At 60.9% G+C, this 10,850-nt stretch overlaps 2 protein-coding genes across 2 annotated transcripts; both read right to left on the reverse strand.

The window, feature by feature from the left end:
* Window positions 1-3,862: 3,862 nt before the first annotated feature.
* LOC113962543 (transcription factor CP2-like protein 1) lies at window positions 3,863-7,284 on the reverse strand. Its single transcript, XM_027673308.1, has 15 exons — window positions 7,160-7,284; window positions 6,913-7,064; window positions 6,756-6,826; window positions 6,275-6,380; window positions 6,101-6,207; window positions 5,857-6,009; window positions 5,535-5,645; window positions 5,351-5,448; window positions 5,221-5,275; window positions 5,043-5,136; window positions 4,877-4,967; window positions 4,713-4,789; window positions 4,399-4,544; window positions 4,263-4,314; window positions 3,863-4,179 (listed from the first exon to the last, which is right to left on the reverse strand). Exons 1-15 carry the CDS (start codon window positions 7,240-7,242, stop codon window positions 4,142-4,144), a joined length of 1,434 nt encoding a protein of 477 aa, XP_027529109.1. The 5' UTR covers window positions 7,243-7,284; the 3' UTR covers window positions 3,863-4,141.
* Window positions 7,285-7,830: 546 nt separating this feature from the next.
* Window positions 7,831-10,828, reverse strand: LOC113962544 (60S ribosomal protein L19). The gene is made up of 5 exons (XM_027673309.1): window positions 10,671-10,828; window positions 10,022-10,144; window positions 9,175-9,295; window positions 8,540-8,650; window positions 7,831-8,025 (listed from the first exon to the last, which is right to left on the reverse strand). The coding sequence occupies exons 1-5, from the start codon at window positions 10,774-10,776 to the stop codon at window positions 7,902-7,904; spliced, it is 585 nt and encodes a 194-aa protein (XP_027529110.1). The 5' UTR covers window positions 10,777-10,828; the 3' UTR covers window positions 7,831-7,901.
* Window positions 10,829-10,850: the final 22 nt, after the last annotated feature.

The following is a 10,850-nucleotide window of genomic DNA, read 5'->3' on the forward strand; positions in this document are numbered from 1 at the left end:
GGTGTGCTCCACCCCCTCTGACCCCTGTCCCTGCCCCGTGTTTGCCGTTCCAGACCCACCTCCCCAACATCAAGGTCCACGCCTACTTCGCCCCGGTGACCCCCCCGCCCTCGGTGGGCGGGAGCCGACAGCGCTTCTGCAGATGCTGCATCATCCTATGACGCTGGAATGCTCATCCTGGCAAAACTGAGGCTGGAATTGCGCCCGGGGCATTCCGGGGGACACACCAGTACCTTGGAGGGGAGGCGATCCCGGTGTCGTTTGCGAGGGCCAGTGAGCAGGGCTGGGAGCCCCCCCCGGAGCCCCCCCGGAGCCCCCCGGGATCCCACCTGTGCCGGCGGGAACGGGGACTCGGCTTTGGAGCGGGATAATCCCGGCCCATCCCCGCTGGGCTCGCTCAGCTGAACCCCCCCCCCCCTGCTGTGGGAAGGATGGGAGGGCTTCTGACCCCGGAATGAACTGATGCTGCTGGTGGGGCTGGAATAGGAACCGGAATCCTTGGAATTGGGGACTGGGGGGAGAGGAGAGGGACTGGCTTTAACCACCCCCGCAGCCGTTGTCCAGGAGGGAAAAAAAAAACCCAACAAACCTGAAAATCCCAAACCTGAAGCTCCATGTCCCGTTTTTCAGCGAGGGAGTGAAAGAGCAGCTGCTGAGCCGGAATTCCCCCTGGGAGCCAGGATTTACTTGGAACCCGGGATGTTCCTGGGAGCCAGGAATTCCCCCCTGTGCTCCCACCCTGGCCGTGCTCATGTCTCTCCCATATCCACCCTGTCCAGCTCGGAGGTTTTCCCAGGTGGTTGTGGTTGACCTTGGAATCTGTGATGTCGGATTTTTTGACCCTCCCCACCTCCTGCTTTTTTCCTTTTTTTTTTGTTTTTTTTTTTCTCCTTTCAGCGGGTTTTTAATTCAGTCGTTTCTTTGACATCTCCCAGCCCAAAGTGACGAATCCTTAATTTCAGTTTTAAAAAGGAAATTTTTTTTTTCCCAGGAGAAGCCTGAGCCTGTCGGGAAGGTTTTTAAGGAGCAGGTGGAGCTGCATCCCAGGCTGGGCTCTCGTGGGATTTCTTGGCCTGTTTGAGCAGGGATTGGGTGTCCAAATTTATTCTGATTTCAGGTTTTATCCCAGTGACAAGGATATAATTCCCAATATAGGGAATAATATATATATATATATTTATATATAATTCTCAATACAGGGATAAAGTTCTAGTCTGTGTTCCAGCGACTGTAAGTTCCCTCCTCCTGTCCTTTCCCTCCATCCCTTCATCTTGTCCCCAAGGAAAAGCAAAGTAGAACCTCTTTGCTTGTTGCCCTCATGAAGAAATAAGGATTCCCTGAAGGAGCAGGTCTGGGATCCGCCCTGGCTCCAGGGAGCACTGGGGGCTTTCCCGACCTTCCCACCTTCCACAGGTAAGTGTGGAGCCCCCAGGAGGACCCACGGGGATGGAAAGGGGTTGGGATGAGCCAGGCCCAGCTCTGGGGGGGGAGGGAGGGGAGGGAAGGGGGGGGTTGGGGGCTGGTTTTTGGGGCGTTTCAGGCAAAATCAGCGCAGGTGCTCCAGGGGAGCACGGAGAGCACGGACTGATCCGGGCATTCCAGGTGCCCGGGGTGGAACTGCTGGGCAGATCCCAAGGGTTTAACGGGGCAGGGCCTGGATCAGGCTCTGGGGGGAGCTGAGCTGTGTCAGTCATTCCCGCTGGATGGATGGAAGGAGCTCTGGTGTCCGTGGATATTCCCGCCCGGCTGGGGCTGAACCGCCGAGGAATTGGGGCCTCCCCTGGGTCCTGAGGAATTCCTTTGGTGGGAGAAGAGCGGGTGCAGCACCAGGAATGGCTCTTCCAGGGTCTGGGGGGGGGTTGTTTTTTCACCAGGAGTTTGCTCCAAGGACAACGAGCTGCTTCCCAGGCTCTCCAGGCACAGGAGGGTCCCTGGGAGCTGCACTCCCTCCACCTCCCCCCCAGTCCCCCCAGTCTGTGCTCACGGTCTGCTGGGAGGAACTCCAGGCTGCTGTGGTTAAAAGGATACTGTCAATGCCTTCCTGTAGATGCTTTTCAATCCCTTATATTTATTCAAATCCCCTTTAGCGCTGTGGATTCTCCCTCTCTCCTCCAGAGAGAGAGAGAGAGAGAGAGGCTTCATTTCCAGAACTTTCTCCAGGTTTCGGGGTGGCAGAGGATGGTGATCACCCAGCAATCACAGGATTTGCACAACTCTGGGAAAAAAAAAAACAAAACAAAACACTTTGTTCAGTTCATACTGTGGCAGGGGAGAGCGAAAAGTGGGATTTCGGAGGCGGGGTGGAGTTGGCTGACTGGATTCCTTTGGAACAGAGCAAGAGTTTTCCAGGGAAAACTCAAGAACACAGAACCCAAAGCATTCTCTTTTTCTGTTTGCCAACCAGGGTGGCAGCATTAAGGTAGCTCAAAACTACTTGACAGTGTCCTTTTAAATCAATTATCCGTCTTCAAATGGACTCTTCCTGATGTTTGTATTTATAAGTACCAATAAACACCATTTTCCAAGCCCTGTCTCACCCGAGAGATAACTTTGGGGAGGAAAATCCACCTCCTGCACCTGGGGGAGGAGGATGTTTGGGGGTTCTCCAGGTGTGTGAACCCCTGGCACGGAGTCTTGGAATATTTTGGGTGGGAAGGGACACCCCCAGGGACACCTTCCCCTGGTCCAGGTTGCTCCAAGCCCCCTCCAACTCTGGGATCCTTCCCGAGGGGCTGGTGAGGGGTGGGTGGCTCAGCTCCCCCTCAGGTGGCTGTGAAGGGTGTTGGGCACTGGGAGTCTGCTCCCAAAATTTAGAGGAATTGCCCCATCCTGTGATTTTTGAGGTGTTAAAGGTCCAGGCCTGGACGAGGGTCCCACCCTGGTGCCAAACCCAGCTGGGGCAGCTCCTCAAGCCCATTCCTGGAGCTGTTCCCTGTCCTCCCTTGGGAACCTCACAGGTTGTGTGCCCAGTCCTGGAACAGGGGCTGCACTGTCTGTTCCCACCTCCCAGCTGAGTTTTCCTGGACCTGCCTTCCAGCTCCTGCCCTGCTCCCAACTCCCACTGCCCCCCCCCCGTGCCCTCGGAGTGCAGATGGGGCAGGGACAAAGGGATTTCTCCAGGGAATCAGCCCCGGACCTCCTGGACTGGGAGATCCTCCGGCAGATCCAGTGCAACCAAAAATGAGGCTTTTCTGCTCTTCTGAGGCACTTTTTATCCAATTCCACTCCCACAGAGAGGGAGGACAGGGCAGCTGTGATGTGCTCTCACAGGGCTGGTTTCAAACAAGGACTTTGACAAATTTCTCTTTTCTGAACCTCGCTGTAACTTCCTCTGTATTTTTATTTGATTTTCTCTGTGTTGTTCATGGCTGGCCCACGGTGTCGTGGGGTTTGGGTTGATTTTGGGGTGTTGGGTTTTTTTTTTTGGACGGGGGGGTCAGTGTGACAAAGTTCTTGGCTTGTTCACAAGTTCTTGGTGACAGTGTCCTGAAAAATGAGGTTTGAAACATTTTGGCCTCTTCTGGTGAAGGACTGTGTGCTTGAGGGGTGGTTTTTTTTGGTAGGGGGGTTATTCCCTTTAGCTTTATTTTCCATCTCAAGGTTTCTGTCCTCCCTCTCTCTGTGCCAAATCCTGGCAGAGGCTCCTCGTGCTGCAGCTTAGGGGGAGCAAAATAATGGAGAAAATCAAGGAGAAGCCTCTTTCCCTCCTCTGTGCAAATCCCTCCCCCCTTCCACACTCCAGCTCTGTCCCAGCCGGGGTTTTTAACCCATTTTTTCCTCGGGGGGGGCTCAGTCCAAGGGACTGGGCACAGAATCTGAGCCTTGTCCTGGTGCCCCCTGGGTCTGTGGTGCAGAGAGCTGGGAAATGTTGTTTTAATGGTGTGAGATCTGTGCCTTCCTGGGCGCTGGGGGTATAATAATGCATTAACTGAAAGTAAAGGTGTAGATATAGATATATAATATATGTAGCTGAGGGTAGGACCGACCCCAAACCCCTGCAGGCACCACAGGGATGAGGTCACTCTCCATCCCGGGGTTCCTCTCTCCATCCCGGGGTTCCTCTCTCCATCTCGGCACGACTCCAGCTCTGCTCCTGTGGGATTTGTCCCTTCCCGGGCTCCCGCAGCTCCGGGGCCGGGTCCTACCGCAGCAGCAGCTGGAAGCCCTCGGGGCCGGGGGCTGCCCGGGGGGGACGGGGCTCAGCCGGGGCCACCGATCGCCCCCTGCCCGGCCCCGCCCGCCCGCGGCCCCCCCCCCGGTACCTTTGGCGATCGCCACCACGAAACTGGTCTCGTCCTGGAGGGTCCTGAGCATCTGCGGGGCACGGGGAGGGTCGTGAGAGGGGCCGGGGGGGTCCGGCCCGTGTCTGTCACCCCCTGGGTGTCCCCGTGTCCTCACCGCGTCGCTGACGAGGACGTGAATGCCGGAGGGTCCCTGCCGGGAGACCCGCAGGATCTGGGCCGGGGGGAGCCCCAGGAGCTCCGCGAGCTTCCCGGTGAGCTCGGCCACGGTCAGCTGCTCCAGGTGCAGCTCCTGGTACAGCCCTGGGGCGGGATGGGATGGGATGGGATGGGATGGGATGGGGACGAGGCTGTGAGCGCCCACCCTCCATCCCTGCTCTCCCCTGCACCTGAGCCCCCTCACACACCCCCGAGCCCCCACCCCGCACACCTGAGCCCCCTCACACACACCTGAGCCCCCACCCCACACACCTGAGCCCCCGTCCTCCACCTCCTCGGCCCCGCCGGGCTCACGCGCCACATAAAGGGTCAGCCGGGGCCGCGGGCACCTGAAGGGGTAGAGAAGGGTCTGGCGGGGGGGTCGGGACGCGGCCGGGCCTCCCGGAGCCTCCCGGAGGTCCCCAAAAGGAGCCCACCTGCCCGCCAGCGCGTGGCACAGGCGGATCCCGTCGGGGGCCCCGCAGATCTGGATCAGGTCCCTCCGGGAGAGCTTCAGCAGGTCGGCGCCTGCGGACAGGGGGGCTCAGGGGGCGGCGGATAGGGGGGGTGGGCTCTGCTCCCCACCCCGGCCGGGGGTCTCACCCGTGAAGTTGGCGAACGCGCGGGCGCAGGCGGAGAAGCGGCGCCGGAGGAGCCACTGCTGCGTCTCCAGGGGGGATGCGCAGGGACTCAGCGCCTGCGGGGGACGGGGGGGGCTCAGAGGGGGCGCGTCCTCAGCCCACCCAGCCCCTCCCGGGGGGCTCTCGGGGGGCTCCCTCACCTCGCCGGGACTCTCGGCGGGTCCCTCGGCAGCGCAGGCGGGCGACACACACCCCCTGCGGGAGGGGCCGGGGCTCAGCGGGGACCCCAAAAGTGCGGGGCGCGGGGGGGTCCCGAGGGGCCCCACTCACCTCTCGGGACTCAGCAGCTTGAAGGGGTGCGGGGTCGACAGTCCCGGGGTGCCCGGGGGGCTGTGGGGGGCACCCAGCGCGTCCGGCCACGGGGCGCACTGAGGGTGGAGGGGGGTCATGGCCAGAGGGGCCCGGGGGAGGCACCCCCGGCCAGCGGGGAGGGGGCGCCGGGGCCGGGTCCCACCTCGGCCAGCACGGTGCTCTCGTAGGACGGCTGGAATTTCTCCCGCTCCGGCGGCGGCTGCTTCTCCACCTTCTCCCGGTCCGTCTTCTGCTTCCTATCGGCCCCCTTGGGCTGTGCCGGGGGGTCAGGGCGGCCCCGGGACCCCCAGGACCCCGAATCCCTGAGGCACCCGGACCTCTGGGGTGCCCAGACCCCCACCCACCCCCCCTCCCGCGCACCCACCCCCGGCTCTGCCGCAGGCGCTGCCCCGCGCTCAGGGCGGGATTTCCCAGTACGGGGGGCACTGGTCACACTGGGGTCACCGGTGCCCCCCCCCCGATACCTTGAACACCTTGACGAGGCAGCTGGCGGAGTGCAGGTGCTCGGGGGGGTCCCCCTTGCCCCCCGCCCCGAAGGTGTCGATCTGGAGGCGGAAGGGGACCCCCTTCTCCCCCCCGTTCTTGCGCAGCGTGAACTCGGTGCTGATGCAGTGAACCTGCGGTGGAGGGGGGGTACAGCGGGGTCGGGGGCGGCCTCTGGGACCCCCCCTCAGCCCCCCAGAGCCCCCCGGCCCCCCTGGGTCCCACCTGCACAAACACGGACGTGCGCCTGGAGGGGTCCCACAGGAATTCCACCGTGTTGAGCAGCGTGGGGTGGATTTGGGGCTCGAGGACGCCGACGGAGAGCGGGATGTCTGCGGGAAGGGGGTGAGCGCGGCCCCCGCAGCCCCAGCCCGGGGCTCCCCCGGCCCCGGCACCCACCGATGTCGAGGATTCGGTCGCCGGGGCGGCTCCACCGCCAGCCCTCGAGCTGCTGCTGCTCCGAGTATTGCAGGCGCCGGTCGTGGAAGGACACCCGGACCACGCTCTGGGGACAGCGGCGGCCACGGGCTGAGCCCGCGGCCGGTCACACGGACACGGCCGGACACACGGACACGGGCTGAGCCCACGGACACGGCCCCACAGGAGACTGTGCTGGACGGGGCTGGACTGGGGCTGAGCTGGGCTGAAATGGGGCTGAACTGGAGCTCAGTCCGATCTGAATTGGGGCCGGAATGGGATTGAGCTGGGACTGGACCAGAGATGAGGTGGGGCCGGACTGGGGCAAAAATGAGGAAGAACCGGGGCTGGACTGGAACAGAACTGAGTTTGGACGGGGGCTCTGGCACAGCTGAACCGGGACTGCAGCCCAGAGCTCTGCCCTGAGCCTCCCCCCGTTCCGGGGGTCCCCACCCCGGCTCACCTTGACCATCCTCCGTCCCTCCGCGGGGTCCCCCCGGGGGGTCCCCACCATGCGGATCTCGTACGACTGCCCTGGGGAGGGGGAATGGGGGGCAAAGGTGGGTGCTGAGCCCCCGGGGAAAGGGGGCGTCCCTCCCTCAGAGCCCCCCCGGACTCACCCTGGTTGAGGTAGGTGAGGGTCTCCTCGTGGTGCCGCACGGCGGGGGAGGTGGGGGCGCACAGGATGTACTGGAACGCCGGGAATTCCGGCTGGGACGTGGAGATGCCGTTGGGCTCCTCCTGCTTCAGGTAGGGCAGGACGGGGGGGTCCCTGCGGGAAAACACCCCCCCCCCAAAAAGGGTGGGCACCCGGCCGTGCCTCGGTTTCCCCCCAAACCATCGGATTTGGGGGGGTGGGGGCGGTACCTGAGCACCCCAGAAGGGGGGAGGGGGTACATGTCCCCGGCGCTGGACCAGTAGTGGTCGGGTTGGCCGTGCCAGAAGAGCATTTTGGGGGGGGGCTCAAGGGGGGGACACCCCACGAACAGGGTGGCAGCAGAGAGGGACAGGCGGGTGTCCCCCCGTGGCTTTATAGCCACAGGGAGGGTGATGTAAGAGGGGTTGGGCCCAGTTTGGCCCAGTTGGGCCCAGTTTGAGGTGTTGACAGTAAATAGTGGGGGGGGAGGGGGCATCGTGTTTGTTGTCACAGAGGGAGGGGAGGACACAGGGGGGGCTCCCTGAGTCCCTTTGTCCCAGCCAAGGACACCCTCCCCTGTTGTGTGTGTGTCTCCCTCGTTTTAATTCCTTTAATTTCCCCCAGATTTGGCTCATTTTCGGGAGAAAAACCTTCCCCGGACCCCCCCAAAAGCCTCCCCTGGCCATCGGCTCTGCCCTGAGCCTTTGGGGGGATTTTGGATGAATCCAAGGACTGGATTCCTGAGCCCCCAATAATCCTGCCTGGAAGCCCAAGGGGTGGATCCAGCCCCAAACTGGGGAGCAGCAGCAGCAGCTCCTCCCCATCCCGTCCTATCCCCTCCCATCCCCTCCCATCCCATCCCATCCCATCCCTCCCCGCTCCAGACACGGACACTCAGCAGGAGGGGTCCCGGATGTTTTTTTATTGGGTGCTGGAAGCTGGAAAACGCTCCCCAGCAGGGACAGCCCGCGGTCACTTCTTGGCCTCCTCCTCCTTGGAGAGGGTCTTGATGATCTCCTCCTTCTTGGCCTGCAGCCGCTCCTCCCGCCGCTTCCGCGCCTCCTTGGTCTTGGAGCGCCGCGCCTCCGCCTGGTCCCTGCGGGATCGAGGGGTCTGGATGCACCAGGAGCACCTCAAACAGCCCCAAAACCACCCTGACCCCTGTCCCCAATCTCCTGCCGCTGTCCCAGACCAGCCTTGCTCCAGCACCCACATCCCTCCCACTGGATTTTGGGGTTTTCCCTTCGCTCCAGCCCAGGAGGAGCCAGCAGGGGCTGTGTGGGGTCACGGCCTTTACTGGAGCCCAGGGTGAAGTTATTCAACATTTCCCCCTCAAGGACACAGCAGGATTTTGGGATCCCTCCCCTTCCCCTGGTCAATCATTCACTGACTCCAGCAGCTGCTCAGGAATTTCCCAGTTTCCCTCTCTCTGAGCATTAAAACCCCCAGTGAACCACAAAACTCCACCACGATCCCACATTTCTCTGCTTCCAGCCAGCCCTGCCCAGTTCGGGACCGATCCCTCCCACCAGGGCCAGAATCCACCTGGAATGACCCACGGGGAGGGGGGTCACTCCTGACAAACCCCCCCTGCCCAGGGCAGCACTCACGCCAGGAGCTTCTTGCGGGCCTTGTCCGCCTTCAGCTTGTGGATGTGCTCCATGAGGATCCGCTTGTTCTTGAACACGTTGCCCTTGACCTTCAGGTACAGGCTGTGGTACCTGCGGGGGTGGGACGGGGCAGGACATCAACCCAGGGAGGGTTTAACTCCATTCCCAAGGAGCTGGTGGGGCAGGAAGGGGGTCTGGGTGTGTGGGATGTTAACTGGGAGGTGCACGGGGTGCAAACTGGGGTGGGGTGTCTGTGGGTGCTGCCCCCACTCAGGGTGACGCTGGGATGTGACAAGGGGAACGTCACACATGGGGACCTCTCCAGCTCTGTGGAGAGGAGTTCCCATCACCTGTGTGATGAGGTGGGAGGGTCTCAGCTCCATTTCCTGTGGGTGGGACCCCCCCTTTATTAAGTGGGCTCAGAGGTTGTGCAGAGCTTGTGGGGAGGCTCTGTCTGTCTGTCCATTCCCAGCGCTGCGATGGGTCTGGAAAGGAGCTGCTTGTGGTGTCCTGTGGGGGCCTCACCCAGCTCCCTGGTGTGAGCTCCAGTCCCCTCACAGCCCCCTGTCCCCCCCAAACCCCGTGTCCTTCCCCCCGGGGCTGCAGAGCCCCCCCAGCCCCGTGCCCACACTCACATGTGGCGGTCGATCTTCTTGGACTCGCGGTACCTCCGGAGCAGCCGCCGCAGGATCCGCATCCGCCGCATCCAGGTGACCTTCTCAGGCATGCGGGCGTTGGCCGTGCCCTTCCTCTTACCTGGGGAGCCCCAAAACCCGCCAGTTAAACCCCAAACTCCTCCCAAAACATTTAATCCCCCTCTTCAGCTCAAGTTATAAGCTATCCATGCCCAAGCCAGGGGTTTTCCATCTCTGTGACCAAACCCATTGGGATAATCCCCAGGGGTCCCATCAGCCCTGGGGGTCCCTGTGTGTGGCAATCCTTACTGAATTTCTAGACAGATAAGTAAAGACTTAGTATGTGAAAGACATAAACAAGAAGTCCATCAATTTTACTTTTAACATTAATTTAACTTTTAACATTAATATTACTTTTAACATTAATTTAACTTTTAACATTAATATTACTTTTAACATTAATATTACTTTCATTACTTTCAATATTTAAACTCTAGTTTGGTGGGGGATGTGTATCTGCAACCATCAAATAAAATGAGAGTCAGCCACATTGATCTGATATTCACGTTTTCCTATGCAACCATAATTTTTAAATTAAGCTGATCGGGGAGATTTTCGAAAGACAAAAAAGTACAGCCTTGGATTTTGATGGAAGTGATTGGAACTGCCCAGGATCAAGGACTGAACAGTCACAGCCAAACTGGGGGTCTCGGGAGGGGAAGGAAGCTGAATTTTAGGGGTAGCCTAAAATTCTGGAATCCCCAGGCTGGCACATGGCCTCTCCAGGCGCTGACATCTGGGGGTGGGTCCCCTGTGCCCCGCTGTGTCTGTGGGGTGCAGCCCTCACCGATGCCCATGTGCCGGCCCTTCCTCCGGGCCAGCGTGTTCTTCCTGCAGCGGGCGCGGGAGTGAACGGTCACGGGCTTCCTGATGATCAGCCCATCCTTGATCAGCTTCCGGATCTGCTGCCCTGCAAAAACACGGCCAACACCTCCTCTGGAGCCCTCAGGTGAGCACAGATCCCCCCCCCCTTGTCCCACCCGGATGAAGGCTGGGAGTGCCACGGAAGGTGGGTTTCCCAACAGAGCCCCTCACGCTGCTGGAGCTGCTCCGTTCTCCCTCCCAAGTCTTCTCCCAGAGAATCTCCCAGTTCCCTCACTGATTATCTCACAGGGCACCAGGGAGCTCTAAAAACCCTGGAAACCCCACTTTAAGGTGGAAAAAAAGCTCCTCGAGTGGCAGAATTTTACCCGAGCCAGAATTTCCCTTAAGGCAAAAGCTGGGCTTGATAATCCTGGGAGGCTTTTTCCAGCCTCAATGGTTTTATGATTCTAAACAAACTTCGCTGTCACTGAGCCTCCCAAAAGCCCTCTTCCCGCTCTGCTGGTGGATCTCTTTCCCCCAGGGCCCCTCGGGCAGGGCTGTGCCCAGGATATTTCCCCCCCAGTGCCCAGGACATTCCCCCAGTCATTCCCAGAGGGACATGCCCCACTCACGGGAGTTGGCGTTGGCGATCTCGTTGGTCTCATTGGGATCCAGCCACACCTTCTTCTTCCCGCAGCGCAGGACGCTGGAGGCCAACCTCTTCTGGAGCCGGAGCATACTGGGAGAGGGAGCGACAGGGATCAGGGGGGCTCTGCACCCCCCCTCAGAGACCCCCCCTCAGGGATCCCCCC

Source organism: Neopelma chrysocephalum, unplaced genomic scaffold (genome assembly GCF_003984885.1).
Source record: "Neopelma chrysocephalum unplaced genomic scaffold, ASM398488v2 Primary Assembly neopelma1_182518, whole genome shotgun sequence".
Classification (NCBI taxonomy): Eukaryota; Metazoa; Chordata; class Aves; order Passeriformes; family Pipridae; genus Neopelma; species Neopelma chrysocephalum.